At 38.1% G+C, this 22,500-nt stretch overlaps 2 protein-coding genes and 1 long non-coding RNA gene across 16 annotated transcripts in view; 1 reads left to right on the top strand and 2 right to left on the bottom strand.

Moving 5' to 3' along the window:
• LOC148737283 (uncharacterized) overlaps positions 1-5,808 on the bottom strand; it is a 12,630-nt gene extending 6,822 nt beyond the window's left edge. For 3 of the 4 annotated variants that reach the window (XM_088747569.1, XM_088747570.1, XM_088747571.1), the window contains exons 1-8: positions 5,576-5,808; positions 5,383-5,489; positions 5,046-5,228; positions 3,510-3,580; positions 3,037-3,138; positions 2,431-2,503; positions 1,820-2,028; positions 400-556 (exon numbers count right to left, since the gene is read on the bottom strand). In XM_088747569.1, coding sequence (XP_088603695.1) covers positions 2,011-2,028; positions 2,431-2,503; positions 3,037-3,138; positions 3,510-3,580; positions 5,046-5,228; positions 5,383-5,489; positions 5,576-5,666 — 645 coding nt within the window. In that variant the 5' untranslated portion in view covers positions 5,667-5,808 and the 3' untranslated portion in view covers positions 400-556; positions 1,820-2,010. The remainder of the gene's footprint in view (positions 1-399; positions 557-1,819; positions 2,029-2,430; positions 2,504-3,036; positions 3,139-3,509; positions 3,581-5,045; positions 5,229-5,382; positions 5,490-5,575) is intronic. The other variant, XM_088747572.1, reaches the window with a different exon arrangement.
• The window catches only part of LOC111338018 (uncharacterized), a 114,639-nt gene that overhangs the window by 91,790 nt on the left and 349 nt on the right, over positions 1-22,500 (top strand). For 4 of the 11 annotated variants that reach the window (XM_088747461.1, XM_088747464.1, XM_088747463.1 and 1 more), the window contains 7 exons: positions 9,303-9,374; positions 11,560-11,634; positions 12,027-12,152; positions 12,871-12,945; positions 15,410-15,484; positions 17,591-17,677; positions 18,068-22,500. The exon at positions 18,068-22,500 is cut by the window's right edge and continues 349 nt beyond it. In XM_088747461.1, the coding sequence (XP_088603587.1) occupies positions 9,303-9,374; positions 11,560-11,634; positions 12,027-12,152; positions 12,871-12,945; positions 15,410-15,484; positions 17,591-17,677; positions 18,068-22,359 (4,802 nt within the window). In that variant the 3' untranslated portion in view covers positions 22,360-22,500. Of the gene's footprint in view, positions 1-7,510; positions 8,913-9,302; positions 9,375-11,559; positions 11,635-12,026; positions 12,153-12,870; positions 12,946-15,409; positions 15,485-17,590; positions 17,678-18,067 lie in introns of those variants that run through there. The other 7 variants (XM_088747468.1, XM_088747462.1, XM_088747470.1 and 4 more) reach the window with 7 other exon arrangements.
• Positions 1-22,500, bottom strand: part of LOC148737284 (uncharacterized) — a 243,101-nt gene that overhangs the window by 1,580 nt on the left and 219,021 nt on the right. The window lies entirely within an intron of this gene.

Below are 22,500 nucleotides of genomic sequence, written 5' to 3' on the forward strand. Positions count from 1 at the left end.
CTCTTCTGCACTGAATTAACTGAAAACTGCATTCATCTCAACCAAGCAGAACTGAGAAATTTTTTCATATATATTATTAGACCATTAAATAACACAGAGATTTCTATGCAGGGTCACACGCGGGGATGGGAACAGATTCCAAGGGTCTGAATCTTTTCACCCCACAATCAAAAGAAGAGGCTTTGTTGGTATGACATAAAAATTTTTGGTACATTATGTTTTACATTTAAGATTGTGAAATACTTTTTTTAATGCACTCAAATTTCACCTTGTTTTATGGGCAATAACTGACCCCTTTTGTGCTACCTTTAAATCTCACTAAGTCACCTAAGGCAAAGTGCAGTTTCTTGACAATGTAAATCCTCCAAAATAGTTAAATACAGTTGTGATGAAACTTACACAGCTTTCATCATGGTTTGCTTTTCATTCTTTCTTTTGGTAGCCTCTTCTCTTTGTTTTTGATTCTTCATTTCTCTCATGCCAGAGTAATAGCCACTCTTTTCTTTAGAAAACCTTGCTTTCAGTTCTTTTTTCTCACTATGTAGCTCATTCAGCTCTTCAAACCAAAGAGAGAAATGTGAGAATTTATCTAGACATCAATAAACAGATTTTACTTGACTGCATAAGGATTTATTTTGGGGAAACACTTGCTTTCAATTCAAGGTCCTTTCTAAATTACCTAACCGTGAGTATGCATTTATGTTACCTCGACAAAAATTTTTTTTCATAAGAAAATAATTTGTCTATTTTCAAAGGACATCACTGACAACATTTTTGAGGAACTATTTTCTACCAAGAGCAAGTGTTTCCTCAAGATATTAAAAAAAAGAAAAAATTAAAATGAAAGAACAAGACTGTAAACTGAGTGCTTCTATAATTGTTACAGTAGCAGTTGCAAGGTGTTTGGATATCCCAATGAAACAAGAACTCAAGTTTTGGAAATAACTTATAACTCTTTAAACAAATAATAAGGACAGACTTTCAATTTGAATATTGTTTGCAAATGAATAATGTAACTGTCTCCTTGGTGCCGTGGAAAGATATTGGATCCAAAATCCTATGCACTGGTCTTAGTAACATCACCCATGACTTGTGAGTATATTTCTCTATTTTGTACAAGTTGTCAATGGGCAAGTTTGCATGGTATACATGTATACTAATTACTATCACTGGAGAATGGCATTATTAATACTGTATCTCATTGGGTATCCAAACACATGGCAGTGATCAGGGCTCAACACCAACGGCAGTCCACTAGCCACAGACTAGTAGAAATTTTGTTTTGGCTAGTGATTTTCAATTTCCAGTTTGGCTAGTAAACAAACTGAAATTGTTGTAACATCCAAGATGTCACTAGTCACTTGGGTAGTAAGTTGAAAAGTTAGTGTCAAGCCCTGATGATGTGGTTTACATCTGCTGATTAGTAGTTGACCTACTGAATTGTTTACGAGTCTGAAAAAGTTTTCTACAGCTGTACTCAGATGTTCAGGCTGCTGTATTTGTATTTCTTCCTTTTCAGCATGGGCACCTGCTGAGTCTAACAGTCTAACACTTTTTCTTCTCTTGCCTTCAAGACATTTATTCTTTTCACACAGGCCTAATAAATGGATCACTATTTCATAATAAATGTTTTGATAAAAAATATCCTATTAGTATACATACATACGTGAAGTACATACATACATACATACATACATACATATATTAATTGACCACTCCCCATGGGGACTTTTCAGGGCCAATTCCCACCCAGCAACCACCCCAGGGGAGGACATCCATCACACAGTGATCTCATGCGTGTGAAATTAACATCTCCTACCTCTAACCCTGCAGGAGACAGGACCTCCATTTATTCATCCCTATCCGAGAGGACTAGAATATCTAACCATTTCTTGACGTTGTAGAAAGGTAGCATATTCTTCTCCCTTGTTTTAAGACCTTGAGTGTTGGTCCGGCCGGGGCTCAAACCCTCTACCTCCCGCACATCAGTCCAGCGCTCTATCCATTTAGCTAAATGGGAGGCACTGACTATTGTTCATTGTGCCAGAAATGAAAAAAAAAATTATTTGCCAAACAAAAGGGAAAAAGATAGTTCAAGCAAAGTTACAAAATATTTTGTACAGACAGAAAAATGTTCATCTCCCTAATTATTATAAGTACACATAAGTGCATTAATTTTGAAGGAAGTTTTTCTTACTCCCTAGATTCATAAAAATTCTGCTAGGGTCATTATCATGTGACAAAACCACACTGAAAAGCTGATCTGTATAAGTCTGCCTCATATAAAGCTGAGCTGCCTCACCCCACAATGGCAATGCTGGATTTTTCAAGAATGTGAGTTCTAACTGTCTTAAACTTCGAAAAGAAAGTAACTAGATTTACACAAAATATGAAACAATTAAATCTTTACAAGCTTTGTATGTTACTCACATCTCTCTGGGATCTTAACTGTTTCTGTCTGTTCCTCATCTGATCCACAAGCTGTTTGAGAGCTAAATATTCACTGTAAAGAAACAAAAATTATATATAAAAAAAAAAACATTTTTGAAAAAGTCCTCCTTATGGAAGGTTTTGGAATTACAAATATATGATGAAGCTGTAGGAAATCTCTCGGTGACTACAAAGATTAAACTTTTCGTCTTCAAGAGTGGCTGACTATTATTTTGTATTCAACTCTTGAAGAAGTTTAGTTCTGCTTTCTTAAAAGTAAAATGCAAATAAAAAGCAGACAAACCAGAAAAACACCAAGGCATCCTTATTTTGTAAGTAAACTAATATAAATACCTCATGAAAATAATCAGACTTTTTGATCATAGGGTGTTAATCCTTTTCTCCCGGATCTCTTTAGTAATTCTCCTGACTGACTGCTATACAATTCTTAAAATACTAGTCCTGAGAATTTGTATCAGATCGACTAATAATCCCCTTCATCACTTGTCTACTTGATATTGTACTGATATCATAATGGAAAATTATTTCTTAGTCATTCTATTTGTTCAAAGTATGATATACCCAGCCTTTATTTGGGATACTTACTTTAAACTTCTCTTTGAACGCTTGAGTGTGTCAATCTCAGCAACTATCCTCTTTTCTTCACTTAACTTGAGCTGTTGTGCCTGCATCTGGTGTTCTAGTCTCCTGAAGAGAAAGATAAATATTCAAAGGGTCAGAAAACAAGCACAGCTACAATAATTCTTATAAAAGAAACAACATTTTAAAGTTTGCAAAAGATTTTTCAACATCCCCCCCACCCACCCCCTACCCCCTGCCATGTAATTTTTAGTTGCTAATGGCTGTTGTACATTTGAAGTAACTCTTTTTCACAAAGAGGTAATCAAGTTAGGATGTAAGAGTACCCTACAAGGATTTGTAAACTATTTGAATGAAATACAGTGGAAGCACAGAAAGGGATATGTGGTATTTTGAAGTAACTCACTGGTAAAAACCAAAACAATACTACTAAAAATAAGCGAAAAGATAATAGTAGATAAATTAATAAATAAACAAACCTCACTGCTTCATCTATTCTGGCTTCTGATTTGTACCTCACTGCTGCTTGAAGCTTTGTGCATGCATCATTCTAAAATAAATACTGAGTTCTTATTAACTGAGTGGGAGGTCTGTATGGGAGAATCTTGACCGAGGTCACCACTACAGACCCAATGCAGTGAGGTCTGTACCAGGGACCGAGGTCAAGATTCTCCCATACAGACCGACCTAGCTCCATTAATAAGATGTTTATTATATGGCTGTGTCTTATCTGCCAATTTTTTATATTCTTTGTACCTTTTTTTTCAATACCAGTCTAGATGGGGAAATTTAAACTGCTTTCAATATTGATTTCAGCCAATCAAATTTGTGAATTTGGTAGTTCCCAGTCCTAGAGAGACACAGCCATATAATAAATAACATTATAAAAACTGAATCATTGTATAATGCAATTCAAGACTTTTTATTGGCTTATAGCCAATATACCATAATCTACAAATATGGTAAGCGTACACGTCCGGTTAAAATTAAAAGGGAGCTAAAAAATTAAAGATTTGGTAAGATTTGTCTAATTTCTTGGGGGCGTTTCTAATAAAACAATTATTCCACTCGCACTTGTTGGATACGAGATGATTATAGCCAACTCGGCACTAAGCGCCTCGTTGGCTATCTATCTTCTCATATCCAACCCGCGCTCGTGGAATAATTATTAATTATTATATGACTGTATCACACACACACAGACATACACAAACGCACACACACACACATGCACACAAAATCACCTGAAGGTTTAAATTACTACTCACCCTCCCTCCCCCCCTCTTCAACCAACAACATTTCTCTCTACCCTAAAAAGTGGTTCAACATGACGAGTTGAACATGTATGGGAAAAATATATGGGCAGCTGAAAAAAAAATTTTTTTTGCCCCTACCCATCTCTACTTTTTATTTCATGTAGCCTTACTCAAGAATTTATAAAATTCCCATTCAAATCCCGAAGGCGCTATTTTGTACATTAAGACAATGGAAAACGGACGAGATTTACGGCATATAAATACAAATTTCAGCTCGCAAAATAACTCTCATGCACTCATAAAACGTGTATTTGGTTTTGAATCGAAATACATTCTGTAATCATCTCTTAGAAAAAAAAATAGACTAAACAGTTTTGTCTTTTCCGACACATTGTAACAGAAATTATATAACGGGGTTAATTGGCTTTAATTTTTTTTTTTTTTTAATTTGTGATGGTCCAATTCCAAATTACATACAAACTCGAGTACTATTTCACCAATCTGATACGTCGCCATCGACTGATAGATGATCGATACTGAGATCACATAAATAAAACAAGCACAGAAGCCAGTAAAGCTCTAATTAATTGAAAGATCACATATAATTCAAAGAGATAACTTTAAAATAATTCGGAAACAGCGGTAAAAACCGCTATAATTTTTTTTCCGCAGCGAACATGTCACTTACTAAAAATAGTTTTATTAGTAAACATACTGTGGCTGCGGTATTCGTGGCTTTAGGTGAAAAATACAACCTACCTTCTTCTGAACTTGAACGTTTAACCCTTTGAGTTCGACATCGCACTGTTTTCTTTCTTCGATGACTTTCTCACGCTGAGCGCGTAGCTCCTGAAGTTCTCCGTGCAACTTCTCTCTGTCAATCGGGGCAGCCGACGTGTTACTTTTGCACCCAGACGCCACCACTTGTTTTTCAAGTGATTTCTACAAGCAAAGAATTAAGGAATTTTAATCACAAATAAGCTGGAAGAAACACAATTTTACGGCCGCGATAACAACAACGAAAACGACACGATATCTCTCAATGAAAGGGACTCATTCAAAATCGGCTTAATCAGCAAAGTGCAACAAGTGTTACCAATTTCTCTTCGGTCACTCGAATTTTCCCCAAAACTTCATCCATTTGAAGCTGAAATGTCTTGCTGTCGGGGGGTTTAAAACCTTCCGATCCATCGCCGTCAACAACTGTGCAAGGATAAACAACGATTCGTGAGTTACTCGAGACGAACAAAAACTTTTCCACTAAAATCACGCCAACTACTAAAAAGTACCTTGGTGGTTTGTCGGAGTACTGTTGATCGAATCTTTTAGGGGCGCTTCTTTCTGTCCATCCTCCACCACTCCACTATTTTCATTGTTCATTTTTCGTCCTCAGCAATGCTGGGCGACTCCTCGAAGAGTGCTACCATAAATTATCGTGTCACATTTTGGCGATTGTTGGCACCAAAATAAATTCATTCGATAGAAAAGCCAAACACGAAGTGGCTTCAAATATGATCGTCCATGGTTGGCTTTGCATCATGGGTATAAAGCACGGAAAAGCCTGAGAATAGCACAATATCTTCCTAACTGGGGTAGGGCTGGGAAGTCTTTGATATTCTTTTCGCTTACTTATATGTTTTTCAGATTCATTTTACATTTATTTATTGTTTTAGACCTCTGCAGGTCACTGCAATTTCTTTTTCTCTGCTACAATCATCCTACGAAGGAAAGAAAGAAAATAACTGAAGAAAACCAAACTAACTAAAGTCTTCGATAAAATCCACAAGGCATTCTCTTCAACTTCGTTTTGGCCCAGATTTCAGAAAAAAAAAAAAAAAATCATCGTTAATCTATATTAAACAAGTTTGGCACCTCGCCTCTCTTGATAAATATCATGTACAGAGGCAACGTGACCCGTGACAGTTTTGAGACCTCTACTTTTCCATTCTGAAACATTTTCAATTTTACAGCTAAATCATTTGTTTCAAACATAGATTTGCTCGACAACCCATGGCTACACACAGGCCTGCCCCACATTAAACTTTCCTTAAGCACTGCAGAAGACACAAACCTCTTTCTAAATTATTCAGCAATTGATACGGTTGAACGACTGATTTTTTTAAGCAAAGTGTCGACTATTTTGCTCCCCCTACCCCCTTAGAAAAAGAGACGTAATCTAAAGCTCTTCGTTAAAGGACTGCAAGGCAAACCGTACCATCAATATGCAACAAAATGATCTAGTTTTCTTCTTCTTTATTTTTTTTTTCTTTTTTCATTGCGGTCATCTATACGAGATCTACGATTTCTTGTTAAGACCTTGTTGAGATCTGTCAACAGTAAAACCCATAGAGTAGCATTTCGAAACTGTATTTACAGCTTCTCTTCAGTTTTTAAAATTAGGAACAACTGCAATACATAAAACAGAAAAAAATGTCAACTCTATGCAAAAAATTGACATATATATAAATGTTAAGGCGAAAGGAAGGAACAAAAAAGAAATTAAACATTAATATCAAAGGTCATGAGATCGTAAAAGTGAATCCCTGTCCAAAAGACGCTTTTGTTTGGTCCAAAAAGACACAAGGACACCAAAACTGAGCTATTTGTTGCAGGAAACATGGTTTACGAGGAGCTAATGCAAGAAAACGTTGATAACGATTGCATAAGATGGCCTCTTCTTTTCATTAAGAACGTTGAGTTCGGTCATTTCCTAGTGTTATTCTATAGACTCGATGCAACCTCATAGAAAAGGCAAATGTTTATTCATTATGTTCTGTTTATCAGGGGGTTGAAAAAAATTTATCTGTAGAGCAGTGAACCTGCATTCAACAGGCACCCTGTAACTAGCGAATGCAGGAGGTTCGACAGAGCCTCCGCCAAAATAATGAAGAAAAAAAAAACCATATCTGAACAAAAACCGCATTGCTTATTCCAAGTTGCAGTGATATTTCCATCAAGCATTGCAAGGTGGAATAAAAGTACATGTCACAAGAATAACAAAGAAAGAAGGGAAAAGACATATTTTTTCCTTTAGATTATAAGTGGTTTGATTTGCAACCGATTTCTTGAGACACAGGCAACAATGGTGAAAGGAACAAATGCTGGTGGACGAACAAAAGGAGCATCTACTGTTTACGTCCACCGACAGTGACGTACCACATATACAGCGGCCGATATGGACCTGGAACTAGGCTAAGCTGTGGTCTCACGTGACCAACGCTGTGTTTCCAAGGCGGAAGTTGTCCAGACGGTGTAAAAGTGACTGTCCTTTCCCGCATGTTACATTCGTCTACAAGAAAAGCTTTGCGATGGAAAGAGGATCTTCGAATGCACTTTATGAAATTTCTGTGAAAGATAAAGGGAAGAGTGAAGACCTCAAGAGCGGGGCTTCTTGCGGCGGAGATGCAGTTGTGGATGAGTGTATTGATGTCATGTTCATCTGTAGCGAGTGGGGCTCCTCGAAAGGTGGATTATCAACGTTTTACAGGGAACTTGCTGTGAATCTGGCGAAGTATTCGAAAGCCAGAATCAGGGTTCATTGCTATGTCTGCCAAAGCACAGAAGAAGAAAGACGAGAGGCGAGCGGGAATGGAATCCATTTAATCACAGCTCGGCGCCCTCCAGGCTCCAGTGATCTACTAGAATGGATCAAAATACCGCCATCAGAGCTTCCTAATCCAGACATCGTTATCGGCCACGGTAGAAAGTTTGGTGGTGCGGCTTATTTCATTCGAGAAATGACAAGGTGTAAGTGGATACATTTTGTGCATGTGTTCTGCGAAGACCTCGGCAAATACAAGTTAGAATGCAGCGTTACAGCTGATGCGATTGCAGACAACGAGGAGAAGAACAGACGAGAACTAGAGCTATGCAAAGCATCTGATTTAGTTGTTGCTGTGGGAACTCTGCTGCAGAGAAAATATCAAAGAAAACTTTCAGATATCGAAGTAGAAGTCATCACTCCAGGGATTTTCGAAAAGTTTGTCAATCCAACAGAAAGGCGATCGAAGAGATTTGAATCATCAGGAGAAAAGGAGTTTCAAATATTCATGTTCGGTCGCGGAAGCTTTGAGGACTTTGAACTGAAAGGGTACGACATCATTGGAAAGGCTGTGGCTTTGCTTGAACGAAAATTCGAGCTCACTTTTGTCGGTGCAGCACAAGATGAACAACGGAGGATAGAAAAGTGGTTCCTGGAGGAAACGAAAATAACACGTAATCAACTCACCATCAGAGGCTTTTGTAATTACGAAGAAACAAAAGAGATGTTTCGTGAAGCGGATGCAGTCGTGATGCCATCCCGCACGGAGGGCTTCGGGCTGGTGGCCCTGGAGGCCATATCAGCTGGTGTGCCTCTGCTGGTCTCCAGGGAATGTGGGATTACCGAAGCCCTCCAAACTGTGGATGGTGGAATGGCTGTCATCATCCCCTCAGCTTCACCAGAGGAATGGGCAAACAGAATCCAAGAGCTATCAAAACAAACACCAGATCAGAGACGTGCCTCTGCTGTACATCTGCGAGAGAATTATCGGAAGAAGTACAACTGGAAGGAAGAAAGTGAAAAGTTCGAGCAGATGATTCTGCAATTGGCTCCCAGTCCCATTCCTAAGGAGACAGGAATCACAGGTTAATGGAACTAAATTTGTGTTTTTTTAAATCATTTCCATAGTATCTCTCAGTTAAAAAATTTTTGCGCTGTGACTGAATCTTACATGAAAGATTTATGCCCCTGTAATGGAAACATTTATTTCACCTTTAAGTGCATTTAACTGTGTTATGTGATCAGGAAATGTCAGCTCGTTTTGTTTTTGGTAACTAGAGATGCTTATTGTTGTCCTTACTATATTTAAAAACAAAACAAGAGAAGCAAATAGTCAGATCACTTCTGTGAAAGAAATGTTTTAGTTTACAAAGATAACACATTGTTAAAAGTAATATTAATCAAAAGTGCTACTTATAAATTCTAATTGTTAATTATTGTGCTGTTATATTTATTTTATTTGCATCTGATTGTAGGGAAAGCTGCATGCAGTTTAAACGAAACAATAGAAACCCACAAGGAGAGTTTCACAGTCTTGACAGCAACAGGTAAATTTTGTACAAATCCTTGGACAATAAGTAGTGCTTGCTGTGTAGGATAAAGGTCTAAAAAACTCATGACAGGGAAGTGGTTTGCTATTATGTTATTACTAAATAATTCAATATTTTCAAAAGTTTTTGCAACAGACATATTAATTTAACTATGATAATTATTGTGATGAAAGTAAATACGTGTGTCAGTAATATGTAAACGAGGTGCTGACTATCCTAGTTTTTTGGGTTGTAAAATTCCTTATCACAGAAAAATGTGAATTGTTTGTCTTGAGCATAGGGTCTGAGGCAGCTGCAGCTTGAAATCTTTCAATCTTTAGTATGGTTTATCTGCTGAGCCACATGCAGTTAATTTGCTGGCGGGTTTAATAATTAGCAGTAATCATGGTTTTACAAGCAAGTCCCGTTTTAGATCATAGGTCTTGTGCATTGCTAAGATCAGCAAAGTGAAAAGCACTGCATGTGGGATAGTATGAGAAAGTTGTGATTAAACCATGATCATCATGGTTCCTTACAGGTAATGGATTAAAATTGCCACCAGTCTTGATTGCATTCACATATATAATAACCTTCAACGGCATCATCAACCTTGTATAGTAAGGATATGAATAATTCTCCATATCGTTTCTATGTCTATTTGTTTTCTGTGTTAATAACAAGACAAATTTGTATAACAATTACGAGTCTCTTAAGCTAGTGATCATTTCTTTTATTCTCGGGACTTAATAATCTTTGATTCAGTACTGACACTGTAAGAAGAAATTAAATGTAAAGTAAGTCACTTTGAGTGATGAAAGGGTTAGAACAAAACCAAACTATTATAACCCAAGAGTGGACTAGTGTGAAATTTGATGTAAATCGTGATTTGCCCTTTTTAGTCGTGGGTATGCAAAACATACAAACGACTATTAGAATGGGGCAGAATATGCAATTGTGTCACTCACTCAGATGTGAAGAAATCAATATGTCGATGGCAGATCAATATTGATAGCGACCTTCCGAAATTAAACGGGAATGCCTCTATCACATTTCCGAAATAATGCTGCAATGTTAAAATGTGAACTTGACCTTTCTTCGAAGGAGTATTGATTTTAATTAAAATACTCATTGCAGTTATCACATTTGTAACTGAATTAAAGCTCTTTGAAAGACTAAAGGTGTTACTATGAGTAAAAACGCTTAATACAATCGCTTTTCCATAATCATCGTTCACCATCATTTGCATCATTGTGGAATATTCCTCGCCGTTCCCGGGTATGTTTTGTTTTTAACAAAGCGTCCAGGTCACAATCGTTATGAAATACAATTTCAAGCCTTCATTCTTCTCACTGCGAGTGGTCAGTTTTTATATCATTACATATCGCTAAAATTAGTAACCGGCAAATTTTTATAGAGGAAAGTGAAGTGTTGATTTCATGACTGGTCATTTGTTTACTTTTCTGTTGGTTTCACCTCTCATCTGTTTGGTGACTGCGCAGACATTAATTTGTGAAAATCATTGTGTGTACACCCCTGAACGTTAAAAATAAAAAACTATGTGAAGTCGAAGGAACAGTTTTGGTCTAAGCCCACATTTTGAAAATATTCCTCATATCAGTTAAAAGGTGAAGAGTTCACAACACATACAAAAGCTTTTTTTTTAATATACGATGGCGTAATTGAAATTCTATTTGAGAACAATTGTGGCTGCTGTTTTGAAAACAGAATTCAGTCATGGCTACTTAATTAAAAACAAAATATGGGAAGGAACAGACAAGGAATATTCCGAAATTGTGCAAATCATCATGAAAGTGATTGCTAAAAGGCGATTACATGATACTCAATAAGTTGTAAGATGACATATGTTATCATGTCTTTACCCAATCTGCAGTCTGCAGTCTGCATTTTGTACCTAGTCTGCATTTCACACTCAGTTTGCAGTCTGTATTTTGTACTGACTGATAGCTAAAATGTGAACTCTGACCACTCACCCAACATCACCCCAGCAGTTCAAAGCAATAGTAAGTAGTTTCAACTGTATCCGGGAGTCACCCCTAGGAATTTAATTATCTTCAAAACTCATTGAAACGCAATTTACCCACAACTTATTCACAGTTTCCTTTGTGTTATTTGTGTTTGTGGGAACCTCTTTTTTTCTGGCTGTAGTATTAGCTTATCTGATATTTCTTTCCCCTGTCCATAGACTATGTTCCACACAGCAGCTTAGAAGTTGGAAAAACAGAAAGAAATGAACAGAGGGAGTCTACACCAGGTGCATGTATGTAACTGTTACATGATTGTAGGTTACACTCTAAATTTGTTTCATTGCTGAAAAGTAGGGTTTTAAATGGCAGAGATTGTGTAGCATACTTAGTATCCTCTGATTGTAGGTAAGATACATGTAATTTAAGTTTTAAAAGCAAGGGTTGTATCATCTCTTAATTAATCCATTAATTAGGATGCAGAATTCTTTGAATTGAAAAAAGAAGTCTCTTCATGCAGTCCAAGAGTTGTTGCTTGATTGAATGTTTCAGGGCTTAAGTGAACATTTTTTTTAAGCCTGACTGGATAGCTGTCAGTTGCCTTGTAATGAGTTCAGAGTATTTGAACAGGAACTTGAATTAATAATTGAATTTGATTTGTGTTTCATTTTCTTCAAACAAAATACAGCACAACAAAACTCAATAAAAATAGAAGAGACAAAGAGAAGAAGTGGATTGGTACAATCCATGATTGAAAAATTTCAACAGACAAAGGGAACAAAATTGCAAGAAAGGCAGGAAGAAAGTGAGAGTGGTAAAAATAATTTTCATTTATTAGCAGTAGAATTGAAAAAATTAATTTTAGTTATGTTCAGTGTAGTATCTATGATGTAATTGTGTTTGGTCGAAAGGAATTAGGGGAATTAAAAGCACGTGGTCGAGTGTAGAGTTGAATCTGTTCTGCGTGCGTGTAATTTGGTTGAATCTGAAATTATGTTTCACAGACCGTGAAACACCACATTCAATATTTCTTTGAAATCTCATTATGAAAGAAATGCAACCAATTAGAATTTTAAAGATGAAATAAACAATACCCACTAATTGACCCTTGCTCACCATTGAGTCTCCTGTAGCTCAGTGGTTAGAGCATCCGACTAGATCACGGAGGGTCATGGGTTCAAATCCCATCTGGAAACTCAATTTTCAAATTAGAATTTTGTCAAAACAAACGTCAATTGGAAAACAGTAACTGTACAGCCAGAGAACATAGAATTGATAGCATAGTTGTATCAGTAGCTTGCAAACAAGGTGCCTACCAGCAGGGGAATGCATTAAGATAGGAAAGTGTTAAGGTTTGCCCAATACTCCAAAACTATGTTGATTGGTCTAATCAAAGAAGTTTTTTAATCATTCTAATGGTAGAGTTTTTTTTTCATGACACTTTGAAAACAATTGCCATATAATTGCTTTTTCAAATTATCATTTGACAATTGATGATTAGTTTGTTGTTATATTCATTTCTTTATATCCAGATAAAGTTGCATGCAGGTCAAAAGAAATAGAAGAAACACACAGAAAGGAGAGTTTGACAGTTTTGACAGCAACAGGTAAATTTTGTACAAATTCTTGAGCAATAAGTAACATTTGCTTAGAAGGATACACTGTTCTAAAAAAAATCATGAGAGGAGACTATTCACAGAAGTTTTTGCTACAAAAATATCAATTCTGATGATTATGGAAGTAATTATAGTGAAAAGTACAGGTACAGTGCAGATGTGACAATTAAAGTTTTGCGCGTATACTGAAACATAATGAGATACAGTAGCTAGAATAACCACCAGAGTTTGCACCTGGTGGGTGAATTTACATATAAAATGCATGTCATGCCTTAATTTAGTTCATTGCGAAAAGATAAGGGTATTGGAGATTTTATTTAATTTAATTTACTCTATTTTCACTGCATTAATTTTTGCAGTAGGGAAGGACTAGAAACGAACAAACGAACCATTCGTGCTAGTCCACCCTCCCACCCATCCTACCCCAGGGGAGGACATCCATCACACAGTAATCACGTGTGTGGGAAATTAATGTTTCCAAACCCAACCTTGCAGGAGACCGGACCTCCATTTATTAGTCCCTATTCGAGAAGACTAGAATATCTAACCATTTCTTGATGTTATAGAAAGGTAGCAAATTCTTCTCAGTTATTTTAAGACCCTGAGTGTTGGTCTGGCCGGGGCTCAAACCATCGACCTGTCGCACAACAGTCCAGTGCTCTATCCATTGAGCTAAACAGGAGGCAGTTGATAATAACTAAAAAGATAGCTAGAGATAGCTAAGAGATAACTAAAACATGTCCATTGGGGAATTGATGAAGTCAGCTTCTCAGAAACAAATTTTGCTTTTTCTATTGTTTGTGTTTGGGGGCCTGTTTGCCCTTCCCCTAATGAGTGCCCAGTGCCCATCCACGCCTCCCCCCCCCCCTTCCAGGCCAATAAACTAAACAAACTCTACCTTGAATAATCATCATTTCTCCTTCCTCACTTTCCTAAGTAAAAGGAAAACCTGTTTCTTTTGCAACTTTATTGGTAACTTTTTAAACTTCATTTACTCAACTAAATTAGCCTAGGTTAATATTTTCTTGATAAACGACCTCCTCAATTAATCAACCTGATCCTTCCAATAAGTGCCCCTCTTCTGACTAAAATTCTAAACAAAATACAGCAGAACAAAACTCAATAAAAATAGAAGAGACAAAGAGAAGAAGTGGATTTGTACAATCCATGATTGAAAAATTTCAACAGACAAAGGGAACAAAATTGCAACAAAGGCAGGAAGAAAGTGAGAGTGGTAAAAGTAATATTCATTTATTAGCAGTAGAATTGAAAAATTAATTTTAGTTATGTTCAGTGTAGTATCTATGATGTAATTGGGTATGGTCGAAAGGAATTAGGGGAATTAAAAGCACGTGGTCGAGTGTAGAGTTGAATCTGTTCTGCATGCGTGTAATTTGGTTGAATCTGAGATTATGTTTCACAGACCGTGAAACACCACATTCAGTATTTCTTTGGAATCTCATTATGAAAGAAATGCAACCAATTGGAATTTTAAAGATGAAATAAACAATACCCACTAATTGACCCTTGCTCACCATCGAGTCTCCTGTAGCTCAGTGGTTAGAGCATCCGACTAGATCACGGAGGGTCATGGGTTCAAATCCCATCTGGAAACTCGATTTTTAAATTAGAATTTTGTCAAAATAAACGTCAATTGGAAAACAGTAACTGTACAGCCAGAGAACATAGAATTGATAGCATAGTTGTATCATATATATGCACGATCCTTCGCAGTAAAGCACTATTTGAGCAATAGTGAAAATCAGACCTGAAAAAAATTTCAGGCCTGTACGGGATTCGAACTACTGACCTCTGGTTTCAGGCCGTACAGGCCTGAAATTTTTTTCAGGTCTGATTTTCACTATTGCTCAAATAGTGCTTTACTGCGAAGGATCGTGCATATCTACGTTTCATAACCGCAGTTCATACATATGTTTCATATGTTTGTTGTTGTTTGATTTATCGTCTACGGGTTTATGTCGAATTAATTTGATGACCTGCTCCCAGTTGGCTTGTTAGCTCAATTGGTAGAGCGCTGCACTAGTATCGCAGAGGTCAGTGGTTCGAATCCCGTACAGGCCTGAAATTTTTTTCAGGTCTGATTTTCACTATTGCTCAAATAGTGCTTTACTGCGAAGGATCGTGCTTATATACGTTTCATAACCGCAGTTCATACATATGTTTCATATGTTTGTTGTTGTTTGATAGTTGTATCAGTAGCTTGCAAACAAGGTGCCTACCACCAGGGGACTGCATTAAGATAGGAAAGTGTTAAGGTTTGCCCAATACTCCAGAACCATGTTGATTGGTCTAATCAAAGAAGTTTTTTAATCATTCTAATGGTAGAATTTTTTTTTGATAACACTTTGATAACAATTGCCATATAATTGCTTTTTCAAATTATCATTGACAATTGATGATTAGTTTGTTGTTATATTCATTTCTTTATATCCAGATGAAGTTGCATGCAGGTCAAAAGAAAAAGAAGAAACACACAGAAAGGAGAGTTTGACAGTTTTGACAGCAACAGGTAAATTTTGTACAAATTCTTGAGCAATAAGTAACATTTGCTTAGAAGGATACACTGTTCTAAAAAAAATCATGAGAGGAGACTATTCACAGAAGTTTTTGCTACAAAAATATCAATTCTGATTATTATGGAAGTAATTATAGTGAAAAGTACAGGTACAGTGCAGATGTGACAATTAAAGTTTTGCTCGTATACTGAAACATAGTGAGATGCAGTAGCTAGAATAACCACCAGAGTTTGCACCTGGTGGGTGAATTTACATATAAAATGCATGTCATGCCTTAATTTAGTTCATTACTGAAAAATAAGGGTGTTGGAGATTTTATTTAATTTAATTTACTCTATTTTCACTGCATTAATTTTTGCAGTAGGGAAGGACTAGAAAGGAACATACGAACCCTTCGTGCTGGTCCACTCTCACCCATCCTACCCCAGGGGAGGACATCCATCACACAGTAATCACGTGTGTGGGAAATTAATGTCTCCTAGCCCAACCTTGCAGGAGACCGCACCTCCATTTATTAGTGCCTATCCGAGAAGAGTAGAATATCTAACCATTTCTTGATGTTAGAGAAAGGTAGCAAATTCTTCTCAGTTATTTTAAGACCCTGAGTGTTGGTCTGGCCGGGGCTCGAACCCTCGACCTGCCACACAACAGTCCGGCGCTCTATCCATTGAGCTAAACAGGAGGCAGTTGATAATAACTCAAAAGATAGCTATAGATAGCTAAGAGATAACTAAAACATGTTCATTGGGGAATTGATGAAGTCAGCTTCTCAGAAACAAATTTTGCTTTTTCTATTGTTTGTGTTTGGGGGCCTGTTTGCCCTTCCCCTAATGAGTGCCCAGTGCCCATCCACGCCTCCTCCCCCCTCTCCAGGCCAATAAACTAAACAAACTCTACCTTGAATAATCATCATTTCTCCTCCCTCACTTTCCAAAATAAAAGGAAAACCTGTTTCTTTTGCAACTTTATTGGTAACTTTTTAAACCTTATATACTCAACTAAATCAGCCTAGGTTAATATTTTCTTGATAAACGACCTCCTCAATTAAGCAACCTGATCCTTCCAATAAGTGCCCCTCTTCTAACTAAAATTCTAAAAAATTGCCTTGATGCTTATTTTAGGAAATAGGAAAGACCTTTGTGTAATTGCAGATTGAGATGAAGCTATTTTGTATAAGATTACGTAGAATTTCTGTTACTGTTTTGCTTTACTTTCAACTTACAACAAAGAAATGTATGGAAATACCTGAGTGCAGAAATCTACTACCCCACAACACTGATTAATCATAACTGTTACAATTTCCTCAAATGTGATTGGTGCATTAGCTGCTTTATTTTTCACTAATCATTCTGAAGAGTTGTAATCAAACAGTTAAAGCAGTCAAACATAGTAAGTCCACTCAGCTAAATCTACCAATCACAGAAATGATCAAATTAAGCAACAACCACTAATATCCTAAAAAACCTGGGGAACTTACCAAATGGAGGGATTTTTCACTTAAGACAAGTCATTGTCTCAACCTAAGATATTTTCCCTAAATGTATTTTTTCTTTTTTGAAGTTGTGATTAATGGTTATGATTAATTGCTAACAGGACTTTGTGTCGTCCAATTCAGTCTGTACTCATGCTCTTGATTGACAGATCACACTCTCACTTCAGTGGTCGTCCAGTTTTGTTAATAGCTCATAAAAATTAGAGTTAGAATTTAACTCCACTCAGTCTGATTACCATTATTAACCAAAGCACAATTTGAGTGACCTTCTAGTAAGAATAGATTGAGTGTGTTTAAACCTTGAAGCACTGAAGAAGGACTTGAGTTTGTTCTCAAACATAGAACATTATTCATAAACAAAGCATACAATTGTTTTTTGTGTATGCTTATAGATCATTCAATTCTTAAACAGTCAAACAATGTTTGTCTGTCTCCTTTTTTCCATAACACTTGTCACTCTACTGACTTTTTCAGTGAGGCTGAGTGTAGAAAGCAAAGTATTCTCTTATTTATAAAACCTAGCACTAATATAGTTAACATGTTTAACGTTTGAGCCTTGCCTGTGGCTACGTGATTTAATCCCTTCATTCGTATTTTTTCATATCAGATTCAGGTACTGCTACTTCTGATTCAACAGAAAAAACACAGGGAAATAAGAAAGAAGTTTTCACAGCAACAGGTACAGCTATAGAAGGTATGCTATGAGCCTCAGTAATTTAGTTGCATTTATTTCCAATATTGCTTTGCCTTTAACCCTTAAAGTTTATCAACGTGTAATTTCTCCCATCTTCTTAATCAGTAGTTTCTTTAGAATAAGGCTCTATTGATTAGTTATGTTATTTTCCTCACTCATTTCTGTGAGCGAGGATAACAAGGAACTGTTTAGTGTTAACTTGTAAAACTCCTTCAAGAAGTCTACGAAAGTTAGACGAAACACGTCTTAGGATAAAAAAAGTTTTATGACAACTGCTCGCATAGTACTGCTCACTAGTTAAACTTTTTTCCAAAACTTGCTCTCCCACCTCAACCTCCTTCTTTGATAATGTGAGCTGTCCTAATTTCTTTTCACGTTATCTGATTTTAGGATTTTCTGTTGACTCCAAAGACGCAACAGACAGAACGTCCCTAATGAATGCTTCTCTAAATGGCAGCGTCCAAGCGGTGAAGGGTCTCATTGAGAGAGGAGCAGATCCGTCCCTGATGAACGACGAAGGATGGAATGCGTTACATTTTGCCGCAAAGGGTGGAGACACTGATGTCATTGATCTTATCCATACTCACTTGCTAAACATTGAGTCCGAAACAGCCCAGGGTTACACGCCACTAATGGTGGCCACTTTGCATGGCAAATTACACGCAGTAAAATGGTTTCTTGGGAAGGGGGCAAATGTAACCTGTGTTGATAATATAGGAAGGAATATGTTGCATTTCGCCGCAGAGGGTGGAGACACTGATGTCATTGATCTTATACATACTCACATGCCAAACATTGAGTCCAAAATGGCTGAGGGCTGTACCCCACTAATGGTGGCGGCTTTGAATGGCAAATTAAACGCAGTAAAATGGTTTCTTAAGAAGGGAGCAAATGTAGCCTGTGTTGCTAACAAAAGAAGGAATATGTTGCATATCGCCGCAGAGGGTGGAGACACTGATGTCATTGATCTTATCCATAGTCACTTGCCGAACATTGAGTCCAAAACAGCCGAGGGTTACACGCCACTAATGCTGGCGGCTTTGAGTGGCAAATTATACGCAGTAAAATGGTTTCTTGAGAATGGGGCAGATGTAACCTGTGTTGATAATATAGGAAGGAATATGTTACATTTTGCCGCAGTGGGTGGAGACACTGATGTCATTGATCTGATACATGCTTACATGCCAAACATTGAGTCCAAAATGGCTGAGGGTTACACGCCACTAATGCTGGCGGCTTTGACTGGCAAATTGCAAGCAGTGAAATGGTTTCTTGAGAAGGGGGTAAATGTAACCTGTGTTGCTAACAAAAGAAGGAATATGTTGCATTTTGCCGCAGAGGGTGGAGACACTGATGTCATTGATCTTATCCATAGTCACTTGCCGGACATTGAGTCCAAAACAGCCGAGGGTTACACGCCACTAATGGTGGCAGCCTTCACTGGCAAATTGCAAGCAGTAAAATGGTTTCTTGAGAAGGGGGCAAATGTAACCTGTATTGATAACAAAAGAAGGAATATGTTATGTTTCGCTGCACAGGGTGGAAACACTGATGTCATTGATCTTATCCATACTCACTTGCCAGACGTTCAGTCAAAAACAGCCGAGGGTTACACGCCATTAATGGTGACGGCTTTGACTGGCAAATTACAAGCAGTGAAATGGTTTCTTGAGAAGGGGGCAAATGTAACCTGTGTTGATAACAGAGGATGGAATATGTTGCATTTTGCCGCACAGGGTGGAGACACTGATATCATTGATCTTATCCATAGTCACTTGCCAGACATTGAGTCCAAAACAGCCGAGGGTTACACGCCACTAATGGTGGCAGCCTTCACTGGCAAATTGCAAGCAGTAAAATGGTTTCTTGAGAAGGGGGCAAATGTAACCTGTGTTGATAACAAAAGAAGGAATATGTTATATTTCGCTGCACAGGGTGGAAACACTGATGTCATTGATCTTATCCATACTCACTTGCCAGACATTAAGTCTAGAACATCCGAGGGTTACACGCCACTAATGGTGGCGGCTTTGAATGGCAAATTGCAAGCAGTGAAATGGTTTCTTGAGAAGGGAGCAAATGTAACCTGTGTTGCTAAAGAAAGAAGGAATATGTTACATTTTGCTGCAGAGGGTGGAGACACTGATGTCATTGATCTTATCCATACTCATTTTCCAGACATTGAGTCCAAAACAGCGGAGGGTTACACGCCACTAATGCTGGCGGCTTTGACTGGCAAATTGCAGGCAGTGAAATGGTTTCTTGAGAAGGGGGCAAATGTAACCTGTGTTGCTAACGAAAGAAGGAATATGTTACATTTCGCCGCAGAGGGTGGAGACACTGATGTCATTGATCTTATCCATACTTACTTGCCAGACATTGAGTCCAAAACAGCCGAGGGTTGCACGCCACTAATGCTGGCGGCCTCGACTGGCAAATTACAAGCAGTGAAATGGTTTCTTGAGAATGGGGCAAATGTAACCTGTGTTGCTACAGAAAGAAGGAACATGTTACATTTCGCCGCAAACGGTGGAGACACTGATGTCATTGATCTTATCCATACTCATATTCCAGACATTAAGTCCAAAACAGCTGAGGGTTACACACCACTAATAGTGGCGGCTTTGACTGGCAAATTACACGCAGTGAAATGGTTTCTTGAGAAGGGGGCAAATGTAACCTGTGTTGATAATATAGGAAGGAATATGTTACATCTCGCTGCAGTGGGTGGAGACACTGATGTCATTGATCTTATCCATACTTACTTGCCAGACATTGAGTCCAAAACAGCCAAGGGTTACACGCCACTAATGGTGGCGGCTTTGACTGGCAAATTACACGCAGTGAAATGGTTTCTTGAGAAGGGGGCAAATGTAACCTGTGTTGATAATATAGGAAGGAATATGTTACATATCGCTGCAGTGGGTGGAGACACTGATGTCATTGATCTTATCCATACTTACTTGCCGGACATTGAGTCCAAAACAACCGAGGGTTACACGCCACTAATGCTGGCGGCTTCGACTGGCAAATTACACGGAGTAAAATGGTTTCTTGAGAAGGGGGCAAATGTATCCAGTGTTGGAAACAGAAAATGGAGCATGTTACATTTTGCTGCACAGGGTGGAGACACTTGTGTCATTGATCTTATCCATACTCACTTGCCGGACATTGAGTCCAAAACAGCCGACGGTTACACGCCACTAATGGTGGCGGCTTTGACTGGCAAATTACAAGCAGTGAGATGGTTTCTTGAGAAGGGGGCAAATGTAACCTGTGTTGCTAAAGAAAGAAGGAACATGTTACATTTTGCCGCAGAGGGTGGAGACACTGATGTCATTGATCTTATCCATACTCATTTTCCAGACATTAAGTCCAAAACAGCCGAGGGTTACACACCACTAATGATGGCGGCTTTGAGTGGCAAATTACACGCAGTGAAATGGTTTCTTGAGAAGGGGGCAGATGTAACCTGTGTTGATAATATAGGAAGGAATATGTTACATTTTGCCGCAGTGGGTGGAGACACTGATGTCATTGATCTTATCCATACTTACTTGCCAGACATTGAGTCCAAAACAGCCGAGGGTTACACGCCACTAATGCTGGCGGCTTCGACTGGCAAATTACACGGAGTAAAATGGTTTCTTGAGAAGGGGGCAAATGTATCCAGTGTTGGAAACAGAAGATGGAGCATGTTACATTTTGCTGCACAGGGTGGAGACACTTGTGTCATTGATCTTATCCATACTCACTTGCCGGACATTGAGTCCAAAACAGCCGAGGGTTACACGCCACTAATGCTGGCGGCTTTGACTGGCAAGTTACAAGCAGTGAGATGGTTTCTTGAGAAGGGGGCAAATGTAACCTGTGTTGCTAAAGAAAGAAGGAACATGTTACATTTTGCCGCAGATGGTGGAGACACTGATGTCATTGATCTTATCCATACTCATTTTCCAGACATTAAGTCCAAAACAGCCGAGGGTTACACACCACTAATGATGGCGGCTTTGAGTGGCAAATTACACGCAGTGAAATGGTTTCTTGAGAAGGGGGCAGATGTAACCTGTGTTGATAATATAGGAAGGAATATGTTACATTTTGCCGCAGTGGGTGGAGACACTGATATCATTGATCTTATCCATACTTACTTGCCAGACATTGAGTCCAAAACAGCCGAGGGTTACACGCCACTAATGCTGGCGGCTTTGACTGGCAAATTGCAAGCAGTGAAATGGTTTCTTGAGAAGGGGGCAAATGTAACCTGTGTTGCTAACAAAAGAAGGAATATGTTACATTTCGCCGCAGAGGGTGGAGACACTGATGTCATTGATCTCATCCATACTCACTTGCCAGACATTGAGTCTAAAACAGCCGAGGGTTACACGCCACTAATGGTGGCAGCTTCGACTGGCAAATTACAAGCAGTGAAGTGGTTTCTTGAGAAGGGGGCAAATGTAAACTGTGTTGATAACTACAGAAGGAATATGTTACATTTCGCCACAGCGGGTGGAGACACTGATGTGATTGATCTTATTCGTACTCGCTTGCCGGTCACTGACTTTAAAACAGCTGCCGGTTCTACTCTTCTAATCATTGCTGTTCTTTTTGGCATGGTGCAAGGTGTAAACTATCTTTTTCTTTTTGTTTTGTTTTGTTTGTTTGTTCGGTTTTTTTTTTAACAACAACAATTTAGTTCAAGACTAGAAATATAACTAAATACATTGTTTTCTCCTCGCAAGTAGCTTATGAACTTATCGAGGCGGGGAGATCCAAGGATAGTTTATAAGTACAGGACTTATCTATGGATGGACTAAATAAAC

This window comes from Stylophora pistillata, chromosome 2, assembly GCF_964205215.1.
Source record: "Stylophora pistillata chromosome 2, jaStyPist1.2, whole genome shotgun sequence".
NCBI lineage: Eukaryota > Metazoa > Cnidaria > Anthozoa > Scleractinia > Pocilloporidae > Stylophora > Stylophora pistillata.